The sequence below is a fragment of the Pteropus alecto genome, unplaced genomic scaffold, assembly GCF_000325575.1.
Source record: "Pteropus alecto unplaced genomic scaffold, ASM32557v1 scaffold78, whole genome shotgun sequence".
Lineage (NCBI taxonomy): Eukaryota > Metazoa > Chordata > Mammalia > Chiroptera > Pteropodidae > Pteropus > Pteropus alecto.
In genome coordinates this window covers 10,586,385-10,612,142 of record NW_006443124.1, presented here as the reverse complement: position 1 = coordinate 10,612,142, position 25,758 = coordinate 10,586,385, and the positions used below count along the sequence as shown (strand labels likewise).

General features: G+C 53.2%; 1 protein-coding gene across 1 annotated transcript in view; it reads right to left on the bottom strand.

Moving 5' to 3' along the window:
* FSTL4 (follistatin like 4) overlaps positions 1–25,758 on the bottom strand; it is a 353,779-nt gene that overhangs the window by 100,741 nt on the left and 227,280 nt on the right. The window contains exons 4-5 of the mRNA XM_006923138.1: positions 13,811–14,004; positions 10,296–10,419 (exon numbers count right to left, since the gene is read on the bottom strand). Of these exons, the coding sequence (XP_006923200.1) occupies positions 10,296–10,419; positions 13,811–14,004 (318 nt within the window). The remainder of the gene's footprint in view (positions 1–10,295; positions 10,420–13,810; positions 14,005–25,758) is intronic.

Here is a 25,758-nt window from a genome sequence, read left to right as displayed (position 1 = left end):
GAGTGACAGCAGGCCACTTAGTAGCGATGGTCAAACCAGTCGGCGGTCCTTAGCTCACCCTCCCCACCCAGCCCACAGGCTGAGAAGCCTCCGGATTCACTGGAAAGTCTGTGCAGAGGAGAACAAACTGATTTCCTGCTTGTACCTCTGCTGACTCCAGTCTAGTTATGCGTGTTTGTCCCTGGATCCCACGGGTCCAAGGACGACAGCAGCCTGATTAAGTCAGGGCAAAAGTCTGGAGCCCCCAGAACCCCACTGAATCCTGTGTGAGTTAAGCGGGAACTCGGGGCTCGGCTGCTAGGAGGTCTCCCTGGGTGGCAAGCATCTTCTATGTTCCCGCAGGACTGCAAAGCGCATCCGAATCCCAGTCCACCTCTTGGCCCCGGGCACCCTCACTGTGCCTGGCCTGGGGGCCTCCGGGAGGCATCTGGTGAGGATTAGCAGATACCGTAGTTATAAAGGGATCTCAGGGTGGCTTTGCATTATCAGGCAGCTGCTGGGGAAAAGCGAGTCCCACTAGGACAGCAGAGTGAAAAGAAGCATGGGTGGGAGCCGTCCAGGCTGCAGGAAGCTCTCTGACAACCCAGCAACCCAGCTAAGCCGACAGTTCTGTAGAACACAGTGGGCGGCCGACTGGGCTAGTGCCACACGTGGCATGAGGATGACCCCACTACCAGAGTGCCCCCTGACTCCGTCCTCTGTGCTCTCTGGGAACTGCGACAACCACTCTGAACCTTTCCTCTTTACTGAACTTAAAAAAAATTCTATCGTGGTCTTTAATCCTTTCAACAAATGTTTATCAAGCACCTACTATTTCCACCTTATGCAAAGCTCTAGGCTTCTCTCTCTTGCCCCTTCGTCCTCCAGCTGGAACGAAATGCCCCAGGTAGTAACGACCTTGCCTGCTCTCAGAGGCAGCCCATGCTTTTCCTCTGCCCTTTTGTGCCTCCTGGGGTTGTCACTACATTGTCCCTTTTGCTGCTGTCTTTGTTTGGGTACTCTTGGCCCCATGGCCTCCGCCTATATTTCAGCCTCTGACCATCTTCCCTGCCCTCAGCCCTCTGCCCAGAGGGAGGACTGGGGAGGAGCCGCGCTCTGGTCTGGGGAAGGCGCCTTCAGCCGCTGGGGCTGAGAGTTGCTGGGTAACAGTCCTGAGAGGGTAAGGACAAGTGACCCAGCAGGTGTTGCCGATGCAGAAGAAACCTCAGGTGGGTCAGCAGCCTGTGATCTGGGATTTCCAACTCGCTCCTCGTGGGCCACCTGAGTGCCTTCTTCGGCAGACAGTAGCACCCCGCCTCCAGGAGAGGACACCTCTCTCTGCCTGTCCAGGTGTGTCTATCCCCAGGGCCTGGATCTCCAGCCACTTCTGAGTGCCCCCAGCCCAAGTGTGGCCCACAAACAGCCCGCCCAGTTAGTGGCTATACTTGTGTGAGTGGAGCCCTCTCGTACCCCTTTGCTCCCTAGCACCTTGTTCCCTGTGTAGCCTACAAGCCGGACCTGCGTAGTGCTGATGGCGGCCTAGTGGAACATGTCGCAGAGGCTGAAGAAAGGTGGCTGGAGAGGAAGGAAAGACAAGGCAGAGGACCAGTGATCTGTGCTCCAAGTACTCTTTCCGGTGCATTCAGCCTTAGGGAGAGACCACCTCTCAGCAATCGTTGGCTGGGCCCTCTCTACACCTCAGAACACTGGGGGTCTCCTGGTGCCTCAGAGCCTACATCGCCCACCTGGGCCACACTGCACTTTGACGTGGGCGCTGCTGGCAGGGGCGGGAGGCAGCTGGGCTGGGGTGCACCCCTGTATTGCCCTCAGCTTGTTTTCTAGGCTCTCGTGCCTGGGGCCTGGGAGGCAGCCTCAGCCTCAGAGGGTCCCCTTGGAGAGCAGGGCTCTGGATGGCTTGGCCATTCACATCCCAAACTTTCTCAACACTCGACTCCCAGGGAGCAAGCTTGGAAATCGGTTATGTGACCTTCAGTACTTAATTGCTTGTTAAAGTCCTTTGAAGTCCTCACAAAAGCTTCGCAAAAGCACTAGATTTAAGAGGACAATACAGAGCTAGCTATCTTCGTAAAAAGCTGACATTTAAATTGTTCTTATTTTATATCTTTGCAGTGAAATTCTTTGTTTCCTCTGTGGCCATTTCTGAGTATTTACTAATATTCAGAAAATCCTCTGTTCTGTGTAAAATTTCAAGTTTTTCTGACATCAATGCATGATGTCAGACTGGGTGGCGCGACACATGAGCGTAAGAACCAGAGGCTGGTCCTCAGCCCCGTGCGAGTGTTGACCGTGAACGGTGAGGAACAGGTATCTAGCCACCCTGCCCCTGCCTCTCCCTCCAAGAGGAGGATTTAAAAAAAAATCACTGAAGCATCATATTTTAATGAGCTTTTTCTGCAATTTGTATATAATAGATTTTCAATAACAACCTGTAATTAGTTCATTTTCTACTATTCAATTGCTCTGCACTGAGGCCATTGACAGCTTCCAGCTGGGATCTTTAAAAATGGAAAGCACTGGAAGGCTCAGCTCCAGACAATGGCTAGAAAGTGCTGGTCCTGACAACACATCTGTTAGGAGCAGAGCCTCTGAGAAGGGCAAGAGGCGTCTGGGTTTGGAACGTCCCAGAAGAAAGTGGAGGGGGGTGAGACCTCTGGCAAGCAGCAGCTCTGGCTCAGAACTGATCCCTCCACTGTGCGATGAGGGGTGAGACTGTTCCACCCCAGAACCCTGTACATGCTACATGCACAGTAGGGCAGCCCCATTCCACCAGCCCCACTCCCCATTGGGGTGAGGCCCTTATTGAACACCTCTCAGCCCCCACCAGGGGCTGCTAGTGGCAGGACAGGGCAGTTGGAGGCACGAGGATGTCCTTGGCTGGAGCCTGCAAGGTCCGAGTTCAGGCGCTGGGGCACAGGTTCCATGAGACCGTAGACAGCAGCTCTGCTCACGTTCCTATCCTGACAGTCATCACTGAAAGGGGCTTCCAAGGCCAAGTCCAGCTCTCCAGCTGACACCAGCACCCTCTACAGCGACTAGCTGAGCTGGTGCACCTGCAGTGACAAGGCCTCTCTGCTCCCCTGCAACTCCCATAAGGCTGGGTGGCTGGCTGGGGAAGCCTCTGTAGATCAGCCTAAATCTGCCTTCTCCAAGCCCTGGCCTCTTGGTCAAGTTCTACCTTTTGGGGCTCCACCCATCAGCCACCTCACCCCTCGTGACAGCCTCCTCACTCACCCAAGCCCTTTATCCCCTCAGAACCATATCTGTATGGGTCACCTTTCTCCCTGTCCTTTGCTTGGTTACCTCATCCGTGCAGCCTCATCTCGAATGTCCCGTCCTGACACCTCTGGGGAGAGCGGGTCCTGCCTGCCAGTCCTGCACAGTTATTCTCTGTCCCAGCGTTTACTTGGTTTATCTGGTTGTTTTTCTGTTTCGCAACTGCCTCCCTGCCAGATGCAAGCTCCATGCTGGCAGGGCCTGCTGGTCTTGCTCACGGCTATGTCACCTGCCCACTGCAAGCTGCAAAGTGGGCTCTTCCTCCTCAGCTCCCAGTCTCAGCTGCTGAGCCTTTCCTCATGCGTGGTCTCCCAGCCCCGGCCAGGCTCCTCTGAACCTTCTGGCCAGCCGGCCTGCCCCTTAAATAGATGCTTTTCTCCATGTGTGCCCAAGTAGGGGATGGGCCAGCACCCCCCGCCCAGACGCTCTCCATTTCAGAGAGGCTGGCCCACACTGGCACCCCCTCTTTCCACAGCGATCCAACATGGATCATTTCCTTGAATATTTCTGGCACTGACCTGAGTCAGGGAGCTTGGGGCTCTGTGCTCAGTGATTTTGCTCGAGAGGCCTGGCCTCCTGGCCTGCCAGAGCCCACCATGGGGGACCTTCAGCTGTCAGGGTGTCCAGTTCTCACAAGGCATGCTGTGGCAGAGACTCCAAACCCCATGCTGCGTCTTCCTTTGTGGGTGTCAAGCTCTGTCTTTGTGATGTGGCCATGAGAGCTGAGCAGGGGCTGTGCAGATGTGCTTCAGGTTCTCAGGAGCCGAGCTCAGAAAGAATACAAACCCACACTCTGTGCTAATGAATTATGTCCCAAGGTGCATGGATTTGCACAGAAATAGCAAAGCTGACCACCGGCTAAGCCTGGGCCTCTCGTGGCCAGGGTCTGCTGCCTCTACTGGGGATGTGGCTGTGGACCCCGCACATCACAGGGCCAAGGAGCAGACTGAGCAGGAGTCCTTATCTCCACACACAGTTGTTGAAGGTGGAGGTAATTAAGCAGTGGGCAGGTGGCCTAACAGCCTAAGAGAATGCTTATCTTGAGGAGGGCTGAAGGGCCAATTAGAGGCCCTGGGAGCACGAAGGGAGCTTTATGGGACAAGTAGCTTTTGTCTTCATTAAAGGAGCATTAGGCCCACGTGGGCATCAGGGGCTCACCTCACACCGTAACACACAGTCAGCGGATCAGGGATGTGTGGCTGTGGGGAGGCCTTGCTGGCCGGTCCAGCCTAACTGGTACTCCCCTGCTAGGGTCCTTCTTCCCTGAGGGCCCCCTGGAGACACACAAAGCCCCTCTGGGACCTCCGTGAGAACTGCATTGTGTAGGGACCTCTGCGTGCCAAGGGTATTTCTGCATATACTTTATCCTGTCACTGAGCGAACATTTACCAATGGCTTCCTGGGTGCCCAACCCCATGCTGGGCAGGAGCACATGGTGAGCAAAACAGCCTCTGCCTCAAGGAGCTTCAGGACTAAGGTGGGCAGGAGGACAATGACATAACACAGGGTGACAGGGCTGAGATGGAGAGGCTGTGGGAACGCACAGAGAAATCGTCATCATAACTGGCACCACCTCCATCACGGTCGATGATTATTTAGCACTACCACACGCCAGGGGTCATTCTCATCACTTCACATGTATGACCTCATTTAGTCCTGAGTAACCCTACGTGGTGGCGTCACTGCAGAACCGGCTCAAACTGGCCCTATCCTGTCAGACAACAGAACAAAACTGCAAGTCAGGCAAACGGAGCATGGGCAACAGGAAAAATGTTGCAAATCACACCTGGAACCAAAGTCAGTCCCCACCCCCGCCCCCGTCATAGAGCCAGAGGACCTGCACACACCTGGAGTCTGAACGCTGGAACACTTTCCGAAACAAAGGGTCCATTGTCTAGGAAGATCTGGTACTGAAACCCCTTAAATTCCACCCAAACCCTTGATCAGGGAGACAGATATGAGACTTGCCTCCTGTCTACTTGCCGATTGACTTTGCAATAAATCCTTTTTCCCCCTCGAAGCCTGTGCTGTCGTATTGGTTTCTACGTGTGTTGGGCAGCGAGCCCTGGCTCAGAGACAGTGGTGATTACACCCACTGTGCAGATGAAGAACTTGAAGCCCAGCTTATCTGCTGGTACGGAACTGTCCGAGGTCACACAGCTGGTAAATGGCAGAACGAGGATTTGAACCAGGTCTGACTCAGTCCACACTCTTAACCATCAGTCTGCAGTCTTGTTATACGTAGAGATGAACTCAGAGCTGCGGGCACACAGAGGGAGGTGTTCGGGGATGGTAGAGGGAAGAGAGACTGAGGAAGACTTACTGGAGTGGGGGACCATTGCGCTTGGGACTTGAAATTTAGGAAAACCCACTGTGGGAACAGTGAGATATTCCTTACTGGAGATTGTTGATGAGTTAGTTGCAAAGTATCTTTAAGTGCATAAGAAATTTCTGGAATCAGGCACTTGGGTTCAATCCTCGCTCTTCTTCCTGTCGACTGTGTGATTTTGGGTTAGCTACCTAACTTCCGTTCCAATTTCTTTATCTGTAAAATTGGGAAATAATACACAGTACTGACACTTGATAGATGTTAGGTATCATTTTACACAACTTGAGTATTAAGAGCCCACTACTAACTAAAGTGATATTGACAAGCAAAGTCATTCCGATGGCACACCGACTTTGCCTTCAGGGGCACACGGCAAGCTCATGGGGGAGCCTCCTTGAAGCCTGTCTCTCTACGCTTGAGGTGAGGAGAAAGCACCCCTATCTCTGCCCTTTGGAGGGAGTGGTGAGACTCACAGCACCTTCTATCTTCCAGTTTTCAATTCTTCCTTTGGCCGCTCCAATTTAACTGTTTTATGCCCCTGAGCAAATGAGGTATCAAGGGCAGTGAATCAGTGTTTTTTGCTACTTGATCTTCAAGTCCTGTGGAAGGCAACCTCCCTTTGGGGTTAGGGGAGTCAGCCCACTGAAGGTCCTGGCCTTGGCCAGACTGACACTGGTCCACAAGTATTACTTGTTCCATACACTCAAGAGCCAAATAGATTTAGAGACAAGTTTTGATAAATCCCAAGCTATCTGAAATCTTGCTACTCATGATCCCAAACCCAAGAACCAAATGGAGGATGAAATGGTTTCCTGGTCATCTAAACCTCGTCTGAACTCGCCCTATGCAGATAGGGAGCTGGGCAGACGGGGGGAGGGGTGCTTGCCATTGCTGTATTTTGTCATCCTGCTCATCACAGGGTGGCTATGAGGACTGACTGAGGTAATGTGTCTGGCATGGCATTTGGCCTGTGCTGGGCATTTTTCATTCTAGAGGATAACGACATGGCACCATCCTTTCATTTTGTAGCAACGATGGCAGAAAAATAGCTGTAAATTCACCGGGCGACCATTTCAACTGTTTCAGAGTTGCTTTGGATACAGAGGTATTGTAATAATCAGACAAAATCCATTCCCCCGCCCGACCCCCCGGCCTCCGCTTGCCTGGAGCTGAGCGTGGGTGTCCCATCCACATGGCCAGCCCCCTGTGGCCCCCGACATGGGTTTCCCTCCTGGATACTACGTGTCTGTGGTCCCGGATATTCACGGGTGAGGCCCGCCCTCCTGCACTGCTAGCTGCTCAAAACCTTCCTTTGCATCTAACACATTGCTCTCATAGGATTAATTAAAAGGACAAGTATCTTTCTAAAAAGCAGAAGAAACTTGTAACGAATTTAAAGCAAGAGAAAAATCCTCATTTAAGCAACATGTTTTTCCCAAGATCCCAGCCCAAGCATTCAGAAAAGTGCAAAAACATGCATTATTGAAAAGCTTTTTAAACGAGCAACTTTTAATTTATTGTGATGCACAGACAGGGCTGGCATGCTCACCGGTGACCCTGGGGCCTGGGTCTCTGCCTTGCAGCGGGGACCAGCGGTTCTGCTGCTTGTTGGGAGGGGAGGGAGAGTGGAGGGCACATGATAAGGGCACACTGTGCCTTTAGTTCCTAGATCAGCCCGTGATTCGGAAGCCAAGAGGAACTTGAAGAGAATGTTTAGGTGATGAATGGAGGACGAGAGGGAGGCCACCCTCATATTTCACTCTTGTCACTGTACAGAGACGGGTGACTAGAAGACTTAGCTCCGTTTGACAGCCAGAAAAAGACTGAACTGACTTCCATGGTTAAGGGACTTGTCCTCTGCTCTCCACCCTGGGGAGGGGTCACCTGGTCTGCAGAGCCAGGAGGACCGTACAGCACCCACCACCCACGACCCAGCTCGGCTGAGCACAGGCAACGCCCAGTCACGGGGTTGCTGACATCGCGCGCAGCAGCTGCAGACAATGGCGAACATGGCTTCTCATAAATGGCTGGGCCAGATGTGCGAGATGTCATTTAGGAGACCCCCAACGCCAAAGCTTGTAAATATAACCCACTTCTCCAGGGAAAATGCCCCAAACCCATCCTCTAATAAAGCGACCGAGTCAGTGCCAGGCTTACCCAACAGACCTCATCCAGCCTAGTACCCAAGCACGCTGGCAAAATAGAGACCAGAGAATAGTTTTAAAGTATCGACCTTTGCCAGCGCATCGGCTTTAGTTTTTAAAATGAAATCCAAAATGTTGTTGTTGACATGTTGGAGCTACTACTTTCTGAGCTGTAGTGAGATTTCTTTAATGCCCATTGATTTCTGGGTAATAAGTTGTACCTATATGTCTCACTTCAATTACCTATTTAACATTCACTAAACCATAAATCCATCCCCAGAGCTCTGGGAATTTAGTTTAGAGTTCCTATGACTTTGAAAAACCATTGATCCCGCGTGCTCTGAGTGGCCACATGTCAGGCCTTTATAGCAGGTTAACTCATTCTGTGGCTTCCTTAATGTCTGTGAGTTTACATTTTATTGCATATCTATTATTTGTGTTGGGCTGTGATGAATGGTTTGGTTGCCTGGTTCAAAACACGTCCACGGTGACAGGAGAATGTAATTTGCTTTAAAAATGATGATTATAATGCTTTTCAAATAATCTGGGAATGAAGGAAACAGACATCACATTGCTCTACGTGAGGCCCATGCTGAAGGGGAAGCGATGGTGTACCTCTCCTCCACAGGCAGCTCCTGCCTCTCGTGACCTGCAGCAGGGCGGCCAAGAGGCTTCCACCTCGAGAATTAAGCCAACAGCCTCCTGTTTGGCCCTAGACTGATTCTCAGGAATAGAACTCGTGGAGCGGAGGCTTCTGTGGAATTGGGTACCAGGACACAGTACCTGAACGGCGCCATTCTCTGCTTAATGCTGCCACCTTGGGTCATTTGAGTAGTGATGCCTCGTGCACCCCCCAAGTCCTGAGGCCCAGCCTTGGTCCCTGGCTCTTAAAATGCGCGAGCCTTTTCCTTCATTGCTCCTTTGCGAAGAGGCCTGAGCCCAGACGGCACTCCCGGGGGTGTCTCAGAAGTGTCCCCAGAATACGTACTGCTTCTTTTCCTGATGTGGAGGGCTGCTCTCCCTTCATCTGCCCTGACCACCCCAGTGTTCTTTTCCAGGTTCTGTGGGATTGGAGTCACCAGGAGGGCTCAGTATGGGGGAGATGAATGGAGAGGATATTGCAGGAGGTGGACTCTGGGGACAGGAGCAATGTGCAGGTCAATGCTTACCAACTGGCTCTCCGGAGGAAGAAGAGCCTCCCCTCCCAGCCCCCTTACGTAGCATTTGTATGGTGTAAATTTCTGTGGTGTAAATGTTCCCATGGCCGATTTAAAGCTACTAATAATTTGTTTGCCTTCAAAAATTCCTGAAAAATCTAACAACCAACACAATCTAGGTCTAGGGAGCTGCCGATACTTGCACACATTCTAAAATTTAGAGATTTATTTCAGGGAATAAGCTCCTTGATCCATAAAGCAAACACCTCCCACAGCAGGCCAAGCCTGTCAGTCATTCACACATTATTCTAAACTACTATAAGCAGACACGAGTATTAACAGTGGGCAGGGAGGATGATGATGGGGAACCAACCGTACCTAGTCATGGGCACAACAAGCAGAGCCCTGTAACAGGGATTGGACTTTGGTGCTTGGCAATAGGGATGCTGTGAACTAGAAAGGTACCCCCCATGCCAAGCTCATGGACATTCCCGCAGGGAAGGATCACACTTGTTTCTCTCCTCTTATGTCATACACGTGCCTCTTCTATCCACCACAAGAGTCCTTCTTGCCAATGAATCACAAGAATTCCTTCTCTGGCCTTGTGACCGGAATAACAACAGCACAAAGAGATGGCTGCCGGAAGCAGTGACGCATTCCTGAGAAGTGGAACTCCCGGTAGAGGTTGGGGTGCGGGGAGGATGCCAAGATCTGTGGCTCGGAGCCTCAGTGCAATCTGGGGATCTCACACCTACTTCCCCAATTCCAGGGCCTGCAGGTCAAGTCCAAGGGTGCATCCCAGAGGGCACATGCATTACCAGCTTTAAACAGAGCCTGAATACCTTCTGTCATAAAGGGGTTACATCTCTTCTGGGACAAAGATATCCCCTCGTGTCTCGAGTTTGGGCCCAGCACTGCTCTTCCCATTTCTCACTGCTGAACTCTGCTAAGGTTCCCGCTTCTGCCTGGCCCAACCTCCGCAACCCTCCCACAGGATTTGTCCCCAGGCAGAGCTCCCTAGGGGCCAGGCCGAAGCCTGGGGACAGCCCTAAAATCTGCTCTCTCCATGTGCAGTCCCAGGATCCCCCGAGGTGTCTAGCAGCAAGCTCTCGGCCACATTTAAATCACAGGCTTAATGGGCTCCTCAACCAAGGCCAACCACAGCAAGACGAGCCTTTGTCCAAAAGGCAAAGAGTGAGTGCCCCCTCTTCCCATTCGCTTGCCTTTACCCTTTTCGTAAAGTTCAGGCTTGTTGCAAAACAAATCCAACTGCTTTCATCTATAAAAGAGACCAGCCTTGCAGACAACTGCGGACAGACTCCAGGCCCTGACGCGTTTTTGGCGCAGTTTCTGGGGCCATAAGCCCGTTTGCCCGCCTGGGGCCTGACTTACGGAAGGCCGTGCAGAACTCGCGGAGGGTCAGCCAGCCGTCACTATTGTAGTCATCGAATCGTAGGAGGTCACCTGGTGAGCACCCTAAGGAGTCCTCTTCCAAGTCTGGCTCCTTCAGCACATGCTGCGGATGAGGAAGGGAACAAGGTCGGAGGCTGGCATGAGTCCAGAGCTGTGGGCTTTGCTGGGACACGGCTCAGGCCACCAGCCTGAGGTCACTGGCCTGAGGTGGCGTGAGGACTCCCGTGACAGCTTAGTGGGCCATGGGGAGCACCCGAAGCTCTTTGGTTTTGTCGTGTCCAACTGTTCCGCTTTGTAGATGAGAAAACTGAAGCTCAGAGAGGGGCTTTCCTAAGGCCACACAGTGGTTAGGGCAGAGTTGGGATTAGTGTCCACGTATGTCTTCTCTCTGTCTAGGCAGACAGATCCCAGACAGTCTGAGGTGGGAAGGATCTTTGAGGCCACCTGGTCTACCCTTTTATGCTATTGATGGGGAACAGAGACAAGAAGGGGCCTGCCCAAATAAACTCGACAAACAAATAGTGGCAGTTCAACATGGGAACGAGGCCCCCTGGCTCCCAACTGTGTATAGCCGAAAGGTCCCTCCTCCATCGGGACCTCCCTACCCCTGTCCTACTGGCTGTGACCACTCTCAGGGCTGTGTCAGCTAGCCACAGCTCATCCTCCAGGAAGGGGCAGCTGAGATTCTGCTGACCTAGGCCTGATCCCCTGTCTTTGCCTGCCCTGTCCTGCCAGAGACACAAACATCTGGCCCTGAGACTCTGGTGCAGGGGTCATGCGTGGGCCCTTGTGAACTCCTCTCTGGATGTGGCCTGGGCCGCAGGGCACAGAGATCTCCCCAGCACGACCGGCCACATGACAAAAGGTGACTAAGGGTAGAAATTCCAGGCACTCTTACTCAGCTGGAACCAGAGGCCCGTGTGACTTGCAGGGAAAACGCTCAGAAGGAAATCTCAGAAGAAAGAAAATTTTATTTTCTTTTTGAAGGGAGAGGGGGACAGAGGCAGTTTCTCTTTATTTAACAGTCTCAGCTTCGTCTGCTATGTTAAAGGCAATTTAATGCGATAATGTTAAAAAAATGACCCTTCACCCAGCAAATAAGAGAGTTCGATAAAAGGGAGATCAACCATAACGTCCAAAATCAATCTTCCGGAGATGGAAATTTCCCTTTGTCTATTTCTGCATTGGAAATTGATTGACTTTTCATAGGACCGACAAGTTTTTCCATGACGCCTTTGATTCAGTGTCAAGGAAAGGCCCACTGTAGCTGGGCTGTGCTTGGCAGATTTATGAAATGGACTTTAAATACATTAAATTTTAAAGAGGAAATCATAGTCCAATTACCATGCTTGCTAATGGCTTCAGGTGCCTTGGGGCACGTCTCTACCAGGTTAGAGAGCAACATGACCAGGAAAATTCTGTTTACTTGGCAGCTACGAGGGAGCCATGTGGGCCTGGGGTGCCAAGAGCCCACAGCTGCCTGTCCTTGGCGCTCCCTGCACAGCCTGTAGCTTGGGAGACTGCCAGATGGTTCTTCCTGCAGAGAACCGTAACTAACAGGACCCAGTTTTCCTAGAGCAGCTTGGGTCATGTGTGGTTCACTGGCCCTGTCCCTTGGGGTCTTAGCCATAGTTGGGAGTGGGTGGTGGGGCTAGTGCTGATGGAGGTAGTGACATGCTGGCTGGCACGGCTGAGTTGGAATATGCCTGGGAGGCTGGCCCTGGATAAACTTGTATGTGTTGCCCAGGTGTGGCTGAGCAGAGTGGGGTCTGTAAGTGTCTTTGGATTTGTGTTTCCCAGCATGCTCCAGGAAGCAGGCTCTGGACTGGCCAGAGTAGAGGGCCCTGAGAGGGGGACCGGTGTGGCAGAGCCTCTGGGCGACTGCTCCGTACTCAGATTTTGTGGGCACTTGCAGGCTCCACGGACCTTGAGAGGAGCAGGTGGAGCCTCCTGGTGGGAACGATTATCCCCCAGGGACACCCCTGTGCTGTGAGGACAGTGGGTACACACACAGCAGCCCAGCTGGGGTTTATCTCAGCTCCATCATGTTCTAAGCAGTGAACACGACTCAGGCTTGATTTTTTTGAAACCTGTGTTTGCTCATCTAAGAATTTCTGAGAAGTGGAGATGACAGTCGTGCCTACCGCATAGCAGAGGATGGCTAAAAGGCTTGGTGAGGAGGTAATAGTTATAAAGATGATGACAATGACATTGATACTGACCACTGTCACCTTTCGAGAACGTAATATGTGCCAGGCACTGTGCTGAGCTCTTGTTGGGTCTTAGCTTGATGGTCACAGACAAGAAACGAAGGCAGAGAGGGGTGAGTGTCTCCCGAGACCTGCCGGGACTTGAACGCAGGTCCTCTGACCATAAAGCCTGTGTCCTCAGCTACTACACCACGCAGTAAGGGGCCCTTCTGTGTTTGTTACACTTCAGGGAAAGGGGATGCCCAGTAAGTGTGAGGGCGTGCCCCAGCCCAGTGCTTCCTGGTGACCTGGTCACAGCTTTGATAAGGTCACTACATCGCGTGCAGGGTTTCTTTAAAGTGGCATCAAAGGTAGGCACTCTGTAGTCTCTGGGGCTCAGCCCCCCCGCCCTCCCCTCCTCTCCCACGCCCCTCGTGCCTGGGCAGGGTGACCTTGCCTTCGTTTCTTGTCTGTGACCTTGCTCTCCTTGTGTATCTTTGCATCTGCCTGGTATGGTTCAGGGCCCCAGGCCCTTAGAGGCAAACCAGCAAAGCAGGAGCAGGATGCAGGCCCTTCCAGCCTCCTTCCTGCAGCCAGCACCCAAAGGTCCTCCCTGTATTTGGCAGTGGCTGGGTCCCAGGCTTCTTCTTTGCTTCTCTCTGTTATAGTTGCTAACTGTCCTCCTACCACTTCTTAGCTGGACAGAGGGACACGTGTGCCGGGTTTGGGGAGGGAGGCCAACCACAGGGCCCAATCTGAGCATTTTTCCAAAAGGAAAAACAGTGCTTGGGGGTGGAAGCAGGGCTTCCTGCAAGCAAGCAGTCTGGGGTTTGGGTTGTTGGTCTCCAGGGACTAAAAAACAGTGAGATCCCAGGGGAGGGGACTTGGGGACACCCAGGTTATAGCTCTGATGGTGTGTAGTGAAAACCAAGCCTGCTTCCAGCTGAGGAAAATGAAGGATTCAAGGAAGAAAAGATTTCCTAATGCCGACACCAGCCCCCTGGAAGCGTGTGCTTTGCCAGCTAGCTATGAGTGTTTCAAAGCTTGTTTGTAGATACTGGCTGAAGGTGGCTAGTGGGAAGAAGATGCTTGACATCGTTTTGTTTTTAAGAAATTCTCAGAGGTTTTGAACATAAGCTCTTGATCTTGACCCTGGAGCAAAGGCTTTTTCTCGCAGCAGGAGAGAGGCCTCCTTGGCATACTGGTAAGAGACAGTGACAAACCACTCTCCTCACGTGAATCTCTCTGCTCTCTTCATTTACGTGCTAAACGGAAAACTGGATGCCTCTGTAATTCAATACTCACCTGAGCCAGTTCAGAGCTGCTGAGGTGGCCATCACCATCTGCGTCCAAGTCCTTAAACAGAGATTCGACCAGGAGGCGCTTCTGGGAGGCAGGGTCTTGTTCGCTGTCCCCTTCTTGGCGAGGCTGCAGGCGTGTCTGAAGTGCCAGAAGGACATTCTTTAGGCGGGCGTAGTCGGCCATGGTACACAGGTCACCTGGAAGAGAAGATGAGGTTATTGCTGCAAGGCTCCTTGCTGTTAAGGGAACATTCATCCACCCCATTCATGACGAGTTACTAGGCTTTTACTGTGTGCAGTGCCACTGGAGTGGATGGGACCGGTCCATCTGCCCACAAGCTATCCTATAAATATTTACTGAGCACTGAATACATGTTACACATGATGCAAATGCTGGATGGAGCCTGTTTGTCCATCCCGCAGATGTTCACTGAGCACCTGTTACATGCCAGAGTGATTGTCGGATGGAATGGGGGAGTTAGTCCAGGGGAATTCAGAGTGGTAGCCCCACGGCAGCTTCAGGAAAGCCGGCCCCAATTCTATTTTGTGATATCTCGTCTTTGCCTTAATCCTACCTTAAAGGCTGCTTTTGAATACTTGTAGATTTGGGAGTTTTAGTTAACAGGACTAATAAGCCCTGCTTAAGTTAATTAGGTACACTCCCAGAGCTGGATTACTTCAAAACAAACATGTGTCCACAAGTCTATGACCAAGAAACAAAAGGAAGCTTTACGAAATTAGCACTGAAGCGCACAGCCGATCACTCGCGGGCCTTTCATCGCAGGCATGCAGCACAGCATTGGGCCCACACGGCGCAGTGGCAAACGAGGCCTGTGATGCACTGTGACACGACGTAGCTGATCTTGCTGGCGGCGGGCCATTAGGATAAACACCAGACAGGGCACAGCCCGTAAACGGAGGCTGTGGAGCCGTTAGCAGAGGAGGAGAGCCCCCCATCCCCAAGCATCTGGCTCTGCTGCATCTTGGAGAATCAGGCGTGGGCTCCTCGCCGTCCGTTCTGGGTGCAAGGCCAACGCGCTGCTGGGAACAGACTGTCTGGGGCCTCGAGTGCTTCTCCTTAATTGCGAGGCCAGTTTAGGGCACCAGGAAACATCTACGGGTTGGAGAGCCCCACAAGAGTCCACTGGGTTTGAGTCCCAGCTTTGCCACTGCCTGATGTGCACCTTGGACCAGGTACCTCAATGATTTCATCTGCGAAGTGGGGAGAACACTGCCTCCCACATAGGGCTGTTAGGAGTAAGATTTGCATATAAAGGGCTTGGCACAGAGTGAGGACTCACAACCCCATAGTTGCTTCCCCCTAATTGTTATTACAACTACACTAGTTGAAGAGCAGCAGACAGGCAAGCTATTTAGTGGGGGAAGAGCTGATGGGGGAGTCTGTCTGTCTGTCTGTCTCTCCCTCCCTCTTTCCTTCCTTCATTAGACAAGCCTGGATGCCCAACCACTTTTTCTTGTGCTTGTTTGTGTTTCTAGAATTTCTTCCAATTTGGGGTCAATTGATTCTTGTCAGAAACAGATGCCTGTTACCATTTCCTCCTGCATGTTTATTTAGGAAAAAAAATCAATTGTTGTGTTCAATATAATCAGATCTATTTGCTCTCTGACAGTCTCCCTGCTCTGACAGAGATGGCTCTCCCATGCCCCGACCACGCTCTTCGGCCTGCTGTGTATCCGTGTCTGGCCCTCTTGGGGTCACCAGGAGGCAAACTCAGTTCTTGCCTATAGAGCTGCAGTGGTAAAAAGAATGGTCTTGTCCCGCCCAGAGGAAGACGTGGTGGCCCGCTGGGGTTTTCTTCTTCTTGGGCTTGGATAAAGGTCAGTTTTGGGAAAGGAGGAGGAATAGTTTTGTCTGAATCTTGCTCCCTTGGCCCTAACAGAGTGAAATCTGGTCCTGGCAAATGGACCAGAAGTCGGGATGAGACAGATACACTAGCTGAGATGGCTTCGGCGTACGTGGTGAGGGCAGTCTCTGTGTGGAGGGACCTGTCCTGGAGGGGACTCCAGGCTTCCCCGGGGGCAGGCATTCATGCCCGCATGCTCGAGGTGGATGGATGTGGGGTTGACAGGAGGCTTGACTCAGAAATGCTAGTGGACGATCAGACTCCTAAGAACACACCACAGCAGGGCCACCTGAAGGACGGGCCAGGACAGGTCAGATGGGCAGAGACATCTCATTCTCTCTGGTTCCCATGCCACCAACTTTCTTCACAGACCTCAGATCTCCTCTGAGCTGCCTGCCACTCTGGGCCAAGGGTCTGCAGCCAGACACCCCCTCCCACTGGCAAGCCAGGGGAGCCATCGGGGTGGGCCTTGTCGGGTAGGTCACCACAACCCCTCAGGACCTGCGCTCCTATCACATCCCTACAATTCACTGAGATTCACAGGCTTCCGGCTTCCTCACCGTGGCATCTGCCCAGCACATGTCCCCTGGTCAGGAAGTTATGCACGCGTCTAGACATCAGCCCGGTGGAAAGGGGCGCCGGTCTCCAAGATCAGCTCCCTGAGCCCTTGGTCTTGCCCCCTACTAGGGCCCAGATCGGCCCTGCTCCCCTCATCCTTTTACCAGCGTTGACTTACGAACTCTGTGCCAGATTCTGGGCGGCCCAGTGGAGATATGATGGCTTCCGGTCCCGGGCATCCAGGGTACCCATGCAGGGGGAGCTAACAAGGCTGGGGTGAAGGAAGTCTCCCTAAAGGCAGGGTGTTCAGGATACCTGCAGGGTGAGGGAGTGTGGGGGACGAGGAGGCAGAGGGATCAGCATGTCAGGCAGCAGGGGTCGCATGTGCAGGAGCAAGTGGCGGAGCGTGTCTGGAGGCACCTGGAAGCTAGTGTGGCCGGGCTGGAGCGAGTCGGGGAGAGGGGGGCAGGACGAGGCCAGAGGGCAGTGTGGGAGCTGTGGCAGGATGCCAGGCAGTTCAGATCACAGTTGGCACAACTTCCTTCGTCTTTCCTTTCCTTCACTGAGGGCTCTCACCTTGCTGGGTCTGTGCTGGACATGGAGTCCCGAGATGAATGGAGGGGCTCGTGGAAGAGAACCTTAAATCTTCCTTTGTCTTAGGAGCTGTTGTGTCTTCCACGAGTCTCAAGAGAAGACGCGGCCTAACCTCAAATCGTTCAATCACTGGCCCAATATTATCGTGCATTCCTAGTGTCCCTGTATCCCTGGGGAGTCATGAGCACCAGAGGAAAGACACCCAATGGCAGTATTTGCGCACCCATGGAGATGGTCACTTAAGACTCCAAAGTCCAAACTCTCTCACTGGCACGCCCTCTGAAGCTCTACCTCCTGCAGGGACTGCCCCCTTGAAAGCTGTCCCCCAAGGCAGGCCTTGGCTCCCAGGATGCAGAACTTCCTAGCAAGGCAGGTAAAAGTGGTAGTTTACTAAGTCCTGGTTTTGTTTTTTCACTCACGACCACCCTGGTTACCCTATGGGGTCAGACGAGAGTGGCCCACCCGGCTGAGAGGTGGGTGTTGGCGAATCTGCCAGGCCTGGTCTATAGCTAAAAGGTCCTCACCTGGCTGCCAGTTTTAAACATTTGTCTTATAAAGGAAATACATGTCCATTGAAGAACATTTGGAAAGTGTAGATCAGTAGAAAGAAAGAAAAGAAATCACCCATGATTGCCTTCCAGAGCCTGGCCAGAGGTGAAGCCGGGCCCTCTGCACAGGTGACATTGAGCCCATGACAAAAGAAGCCGAGCCCCGGGCCAGTGGAGGCCTGGCCCACACCGTCTCTGTTTTCTGATCTTCCTCTTTACCCACAAGTTCCACTCACTTATGAGCAAGAGTGTCAGTGCCAAGGGTGGGGTCCTTCTCACCTTCATACGGGTCACCTGCCCCACCCAGCAGGCCCGCACAGGGGACTTGAAGGTGGAGAGCAGAAGCAACCCCAGCAGCACTAGCCACCAGTGCTTGCTCCTGTGAGTTGGGGAAAGGTGTGTGTGTGCGTGTGTGTGTGTGTGGGTGGATGACCTTCACTGCTCTCTCCTTCTGGAATGGTCTTTACACAAGTCTCTGCACACTCACTCTTGACCTCATCTTGGTCCCTGATGAACTGTCACTGGCACTCTCTGGGCCCTGCTCCTGACTGGGGCAGGCCTGGCTCCCAGGGGAACAGCCCCTTTGCAGGGAAGTTCCCTGGGGGGTGTATGGCAGAGTCTTGGGGACCACAGTACTCCTCCCTGGCGTCCCCAGGCAGGGCCACTCCCACTACCAGGGCCTCTGCGGCCCATCCTGGAGTATGGTCAAGCTTCCTCACTGATGGACCCAGGGACGGTTGGATTTCCAGAGAGGACTCTGAAGAGTGGGATGCCTGCGTATGATGTTGAGGTCTATGCCTTGAATGAGGTCAAACTGGGACTTGTAGGGGACCTGCTGCTTGAGTGGGCAGGATAGACATAATTAGCTCTACGAGGTCTCTCTCCACATGCTTAGAAAGTCATCGAAGTGTTTCCTCAGTGTCTTGGTGGTTTTCAGGTAAAGAGGAATTTATGTCTTCAGAAATAAGAGGATTTGTGTGTGCGTGTGTGACTTTAGGTAGGTCAGAGCCTTCTGATGAGGCTTGGAGAATTCTAGGCAAGTTCCCTGCTGACCCACACGCTCACGGTGCTGTGATGGCAGCCATCACATGCACGTCTTGGCACCTTCTCACATGCATTCCCTCCTCTTCTTCTTTCGCCTTTGTTCGGGGCCAGCTCGGTCCCCTCCTACTCGTGCACACGGAACCACCTCCCCCACCTGGCTCCTCAATCTCTTCCCAGAATGCTTTTTGTGAGGCTTGTCCTCCATCTATGTTTGAGCTCCTGCAAAGCAGCCCCCTGAGACGAGGATCTGGGGGCAACTAGTATTTTTGGAGGTGATTCCAAGAAGTATGAGAAGTGAGACTGGGGACGGGGAAAGCCAATAAAGGGTTGGTTGCTACTGTGGGCAACTGGGGCTCAGTCCCACGGGGCCTCAGAGAGACTGTGCTGAGCACGCCTCTGAGCTGCCCCACTGAGGGGTGAGGTAGCTGGAATGCTTCCACCAGTTTCCACCCCTCTCCCTCGTTGGCTGAGCCTTGCTCATGGGGCCATTAGGCACTCCCCCGGCCTCATCCAGCACATGCGAGGACCCAGAACACCCCTGAGGCCAGAACGTATTTCAGGCTGAAGATGCAGGTACCTGAGGTTGGATGCTACTGATAAGGGGCTTGCCCACCAAAGCTGCAAGTTGCAAGTGGGTCGGCCCGGACTAGAAAGTTACACACACAACATTATGGGGTTAAATGCTTGTTGAATGAGGTAACTACTGACTACGGTGAGAATTGAGTTCTGTGGCTCCAGGGGCAGAGGGCCTCCTTTTTTTTAGGAAGCCAGAAAGATGGGACCACCCTGTAACCACCTTGCCCGGGGACTCAGAGTGGAGATGGGCTTCTTCACAGGCTGCTATTTCCACCTGACCCCAACTCCACTAATGATAATCACTGGTGGGCCGGACGGAGCACTGGACGGGGAGTCAGGAGACACTGGGCTCTGCCTTTGGCTTTCTGCAAGACCCTAGGAAAGACCTTCCCGCCCTGCCCTTCCCGCCTCTGTTTCCTACCTCAGAATGGGGGCAGAAACAGTCCCTTACCACGTTACAGGGTCATGATATTACAGGAAATGAGAGAGGACTTTGCCAAGTCCAGGTGGTCAGCCCGGCCTGAGGGCTTCTCTTGATAAGAGAGGCCTGATGCCCCAAGCAGCTGGGGCATGGCTCATTTGTCATTGTCCCCTTCACCAACACCCAGCACCCGGCACAGGGGGCCACTCTATTGGTGTTTGTGGACAGATTTCCTCCCTCCCCACCGCCCATGGAGGTTTCTGCTCCGGGGCCTCTCAGGGAAGGAGGCTTGTGTGCCGGTCAGCTTGACACTGACGAGCACCACGATGAGCCCTTGGAAGGGCCCAGGCACCTTCCTGCCGGCCTGGCCAGCCCCTGGCATGGGCCTCGGGCTTCCCGCCAGCACGTGTGTGTGGGGCCCCTCCCGCTCCCAGACCAAGCCTGCTTTGGCAGATAAAATATTGATCAGCCTGCTGAGGAGCCCAGAGTGGGATCCTATTTTCATGTCAGAACTTGGTAATGAACTACATTTATCAAGCCCGTTCTCCATGAGAAAGGTCAGCCGCAGATCTGGCTAAGTTGTTATGACACCTCATTAATCTAGTTCCCTCAATAATTGTCCCTCTTTGAAGATTCTAATGTTCTCCCATTCCAGCCACTCTCCCTCCACGCCGAGGGAGATTATTATAGCAGGAGCACAGGCACATCCGCATTTAATTTTTTGAGTAAAGAGAGATAGGAAGCAGGTAGCAGCCTCTGGAATTAAATGTCCATCAAAGGAACACTTTCTATTGTAAAACAAAGGGAAGCAAGGGAGCCATTGTAAATATTCCATCAGCCACGTGTGCCTCTGCCAGACTGTGCCTCATAGGGACCATCTTCACTCTGTGGCAGGTGACGCTTCCAGTCCCAAGTATGGGTGGGCTGGGGGCTCCAGAGTCAAGCGAAGGGGGGTTTGTACAATGTGAGCAAGGTGAGAAACACCAGCCAGGCAGCGGGAAGCTCAGTTGCTGAGCGTGAGATAGGCCAGATGGTGAAGGCTCCTGTGGAGGCCCAGGTCCTGGATACAGGACGCAGCTAGAGGCAGGGGACAGGAGGCTGGGCACTTGGCACCAGGGAGGGAGGGAGGTGAGGATGGCGGGAAAGGGGCAGTCTCTGCCTGTCTCCCTTCTCTCTCAGCCCATGCCATGCCTTCACCAAGTTCTTTGGCCTCCCTCTCCAACACACCAAACCCTGCCTAAAAAGACCCCTCGAGCACTGCCCGTTCTCTATGGCTGCACTTTGCCCAGCCTCCCTTCCCTGTTCCTGTCCAGCCACTGTTAATTGTCAGTCCACCCTCGAGACTGGGGTCTTGCCTTGCTGCACTGGCATCCCCAGTACCTGGCCCAAGCACCTGCACGTAGAAGGTGCTCCTTAAATGTCTGTTGACTGGATGACTACGGAATCCTTGGTGGAGAGAGGCAGCCACCAAGCTCAGAGTGGCTGCAGCTCTGCTCGCCCTGTTCCTGTCCAGCCACTGTTAATTGTCAGTCCACCCTCGAGACTGGGGTCTTGCCTTGCTGCACTGGCATCCCCAGTACCTGGCCCAAGCACCTGCACGTAGAAGGTGCTCCTTAAATGTCTGTTGACTGGATGACTACGGACTCCTTGGTGGAGAGAGGCAGCCACCAGGCTCAGAGTGGCTGCAGCTCTGCCCTAAGGAGGGGACAATCCCAGCTACCCAGAGACACAGTCACTGAGGTCTGGAACTCTGGAGAGGGGTGGGGGCCCGTGTCACCCATAATGTCAGCTCCTGGGTGGGAGGAACCGTGTGGGAGATGTGGGTGCAGTGGGGCAGCTCTAGAGTGTGGTACATCCAGCCATATGCACACCCAAACCGCCGTGGGCTTGCCAGGGGGCACAGATCCTATATCATCCAGTGGGGATACCCCAAACATGCAGCAGTGTCCCTACAGAGTGGGGTCTGTCTAGCCTGGCTTGGGTGGTGGTGGCAAGGAGGTGAGCCACAGAGTGGCTGTTCCCCCGCTGAGTGCTAGGTTGTATGGGAGTGGCTCATTTGAGCCTCTGCTGGTGGGCACACACAGCGCCTTGGGAACTGCCTCTGGAGGCGGGAGGGTAGAGGTTTCTGCCCTCTTGTTCTGCCATTGCTGGTTGGCACAGTTCTGCAAAGAGACCAGGCCTATGCTTGGAAGAGCAGCCTAGGTGGGGAGGCCTGAGGGTGAACTGGGCCACAGCACAGCTTCGGGAAAGGTCCAAACCCGAACCAGGGCTCTGACCAGTAAAGGAGCACAAACTGGGCCTGGGGACCCTTTGTGCTCTCAGGAAGAGCTTTATACACAGGCAGAATGGGGGTCGGAGTGGGTGGGGGAATCCCGAGGTCCCTGTGAAGGCCCCAACCCCCGGTAGCCTCCAGGCTACTGGGTTCCCTTGCTGGGGCAGCTCTGCACTTCAGAAGTCACCTACAAATCCCAAATTTATTGGAGAGGGGAATGCAGAACACAGACTACTCTGCACCACGAAGGAACTCCTGTGCCGTTAGCAGAAGCGACACCTTTGGGGACGGATGTGGGCTAAGGAGCAGGGGGATGTGAAGAGGTGCTTGCTGGTCTTGCTCTGAGATGCCAACGTGTGGGGTGTGGCCAGCTCCCTTCCCAAACCACACACAGGCCATCCCTTCAGAAACCACACAGCAGTCAGCCACGCCCGTGAGCCACTCCCAGGACTCCGGCCCTTCTTGACCTGGCAGCGGGGCCCAGACCCTGGGCTCAGATCTCGAGACCCTTCCCTTGGGGTAGAGCCCCCAGATGGCCCTGAGGGAGAGACCAGATGTGCCCACGGCCTACTGGGGCTGCTCATGGGCAGGCTCCTCCTGGCCCCCACACAGACAGCAGCCCTGGTTCCCACATTGTACCCATTTGGCCTGAAAAACAATGTCACTTGCCGCTCGGCAAAGCTGCGATCCAAAGCAAAAACTCAGCTTAATCGTCTGGCACCACAGCTGAACGTGGTTGTGTTACACGGGCCTCAGTTGGATGTGTCATTATGAGGTCTATTTTGAAATCGCTAAGCTGTGCAAAGAGCAAGAAGCATTTTACTCCCAGATCTAATTTATGAGCTGCCGTAACTTTACTGGAGTTTAGCTTACAAGGAACAGATGTTTAACTTGATGCAAATTCATGAACATTAACAATCTTTCTGCTGCCATTTCTGGGAAAATTCAATTAACAATAAATGCCAAAACCAATGGGTTTAAGATACATTTTCACTAACATGATATAGTTTTGCTGATGGTGTTGGCCAAGCCACAAAATTCTAAAAATTCCAGGAGATTAAGCACAAATGATACGGTCTCTTCATAGTCTCCAGACACAAACAGGTATACTCAAAGTCATGCTACCTGGTGATCCCCTGCTGGCTGTTTCCTGGGGCCTGGAACTTCTGAGCAGATGGGTCACTGTGGCCTACACTCGGGAACTATGTGGAAGTGTTCACACTGTGGCCTGAGCTCCTATTACCTGCCAGAAAGCTGGCCTGAAGATTTTGCTCCTAGGTGCTCCCTTTCTGAAAAGTGCTTGCTTCAAATCTGACTTTCCTGCCAAGGCCCAGCTCCAAGGAGTTGCTTCTGTCTGCTCCAAGCCACACACTCTGGTTCCTTGGCTCCTTAAGCCTTGAGGAGATTGCTTTGTCTCCAGCCTGTCTCCTCCAAACTGTGCCCCAGTGCCTTTGCATCTCCTGCATAAGCATCTACTCTCTCTTAGGGAACCCAGCCATGGGGACCCTCAGTGGACACTGTCACGGACCCCAGGGGCACTGGTGTGCTGCTGCCTGACCACAGTTTCTGGGGTGTTTGGCCTGCCTCATATCCTTTCCATCACTCCAAGCTCTACCTAGGTCCCCTCCTCTAGTCTCGACCCCAGAACCGGCAATGGGCCCACTGTCTTCATTAGCATTTCTTTATCCTTCCAGGACCCCCAGGAGGCCTAACATCAGGCTGGCCAACTGTCCTTGGTCAGAGTCTTCTGCTCCTCTCTCTGGAGTGTCCTATTTGTCACTCCATCTTCTTTAGAATGTTCTGGGTTCCTGAAGGTACAAGGCCAACTTTGGGCCCACACACAGAATCTGCACACCTAAAGCTCCACATGACCTACGACCCTGCCTGGGCCCAACACACACCGCACTGACTATGCGCCTCCTTCTCCAGCTGCTGCTCCAGAGCAGATCGAGCCTGAGTGAAAGTATCCACCTCCCCTTGTACCTGACTTTGCAGGCAAACCCTCATCTCAGTTTTTGCCACAGCATCAGGTAATTTAAGTGACAAAACCACCCAGACTTTTTGTTAGATAAACAGTGCATTTGCTCACGCATGCCCGGTTCAGCCGGTGTACGGCCTGCATTTGACACTTGTAATCCCCTCTTCTATTCCTATTAGAGAAAGCAAAATCAGTTGTCTTCCTAGAAGAGGGATCCACATGCATTTTTCATGGTTGACTGGCACATCTATCATGTGGCCCTGGAGTGAAAGTGATGCTAACACCGTCCTGGCAGACTGGGGACAAAAGAGGCCCCATGTAGGCACCACTAGGCCACTGGGCAGGACCGGATCTCTCTCCCTCCTTCTCCAGAACTGGGCTCTGCTCTGTCTCTGTTTTTCCCAGGACACCCCCATCCCCACTCAAGAGAGGGCACAAGCGCACTCTGGGCCAGCAGGAGAGGAGACTGGGGCCTTATCTCATCTCCCTGGCATGGCCCGTGGTGTTTTTCTACCCTCTGTGTTGTCTCGGCTGTGTTTGCTCAGACATGGTGATCTTGAGCTTCTGAGCCGAGGCAAAGGGCCACTGGATTTTAAAGGCAACAAGCAGAGATGCCTGTCCCAGTGGTGCAGCCAGAGGGGTGCGTGGACAGCCAATCGGTGCCTTCGAACGAGGAAGGAACTGCCCCGATGTTAGCGGGTTCCACGTTTCCAGTTGTGGGAGCTTTGCTGGGCTTTAGAAGGGAAGGTATTAGAGGGAAACCGGGTCTGCTCTAAGCCAGGGATTTGGCTTGAACAGAGGTTTTTAGATCTGAGATGACTCAGACGTATCTTGAGATTTGAAGATTTACCTTAACCTCTCTGACTGGTATGATTGACAGTAAATCCCGAGTCAAAACGAAATAAAACTTCACAATCACTCTGAAGGAAAACTACAGCGTTTAGGGGGCGGTTTGGAGGACTGCCAGTGCTCGAGCTGTCGGGGCGCAAGAAGGCATCCTTGCTGTATCTGCGCCGCTGTTCTGGATCGTCCACAAGGAAACGACACAGTTTGGACAGCCCCGGGAGGGAGCCGAGAAACTCTTGACTCTGTGAAAGTCAGCCTCAGGCAGACTGAGCTGACAAGCAGGCCAGGTGGTCCTGGCTCGCTGTCCAGAACCCAGAGCCTGGCCATGGAGAGGCCAGGGCCCATGGAGAGGGAGGGGGCAGTGGGGACTGAAGCGGAATCCAGATGTGGCTCCCTTCTAGCAAACTGCGCTGTTTCAGACACAGCTCAGCTGTCTCTCCCCCTGCTCTGTTCACCCTCCAAGCACTGCTAAGGCAGCAGCCCGATGGGACTTTGCAAATGCGCTGACTCTCATTAGATTCACACGCTGGGAAATCGCTGAGTCCTCTTTGCTCCCTTTGTAAGTTGTCGGATCCCAAGAATGGCCTCATTGCCTTATCTGGAAGGGAAGCAGATTCAGATGCTTTTAGAGGGTTCAGGACCCAAAAGAGATGGGAGTGGCGGGGACCCTCCAGGTTCTCCCGAGGAGAATGTATGAAGATGGGGATTTCTACGTCCTCCAATTGCGAGGAATGACCTGTAGCCAATCCTCAGGGCCAGCGTCCTTTCAGGGAGAGCAGAGCCACACTCACTGATGGCGTTTCCATGTGGGCCAGAGGCTGACCTGGTCAGGTGGAGGGTGGTGTGTGGGAGTGATGGGAGAGGAAATTTAGAAAATCCATGTTGGAGGATGCTTTTCAGGGGCCTCGGGCAGAGCTGCTGGAGAACAGATGCTCTTGAGAAAGGTGAAGTAGACTGAACTCCTGGCCTGAGCCCAGAGGGGCCTTCAGTGCCCCATGTCTGACCTCTGGGGCACTGGAAGGCCCCAGGGCATCACTGAGGGCAGGAAGAAGCCTGAGAGCCCACAGACGATCTCTATTTCTACTCCTCTAATAAATTTTACTGCTTCCATTCAGAAGTTTCTCCTCTTTTGGTTGTAGAGTCTAGAAATGGTCCCAGTTCCGAGTGGATACTGGTTGCAACCGGTACTATTAACTTCTTAGGTCATTGCTTTGTGCTCCAAGTGTGGTGTTCATATCAGAGTCGGCCTG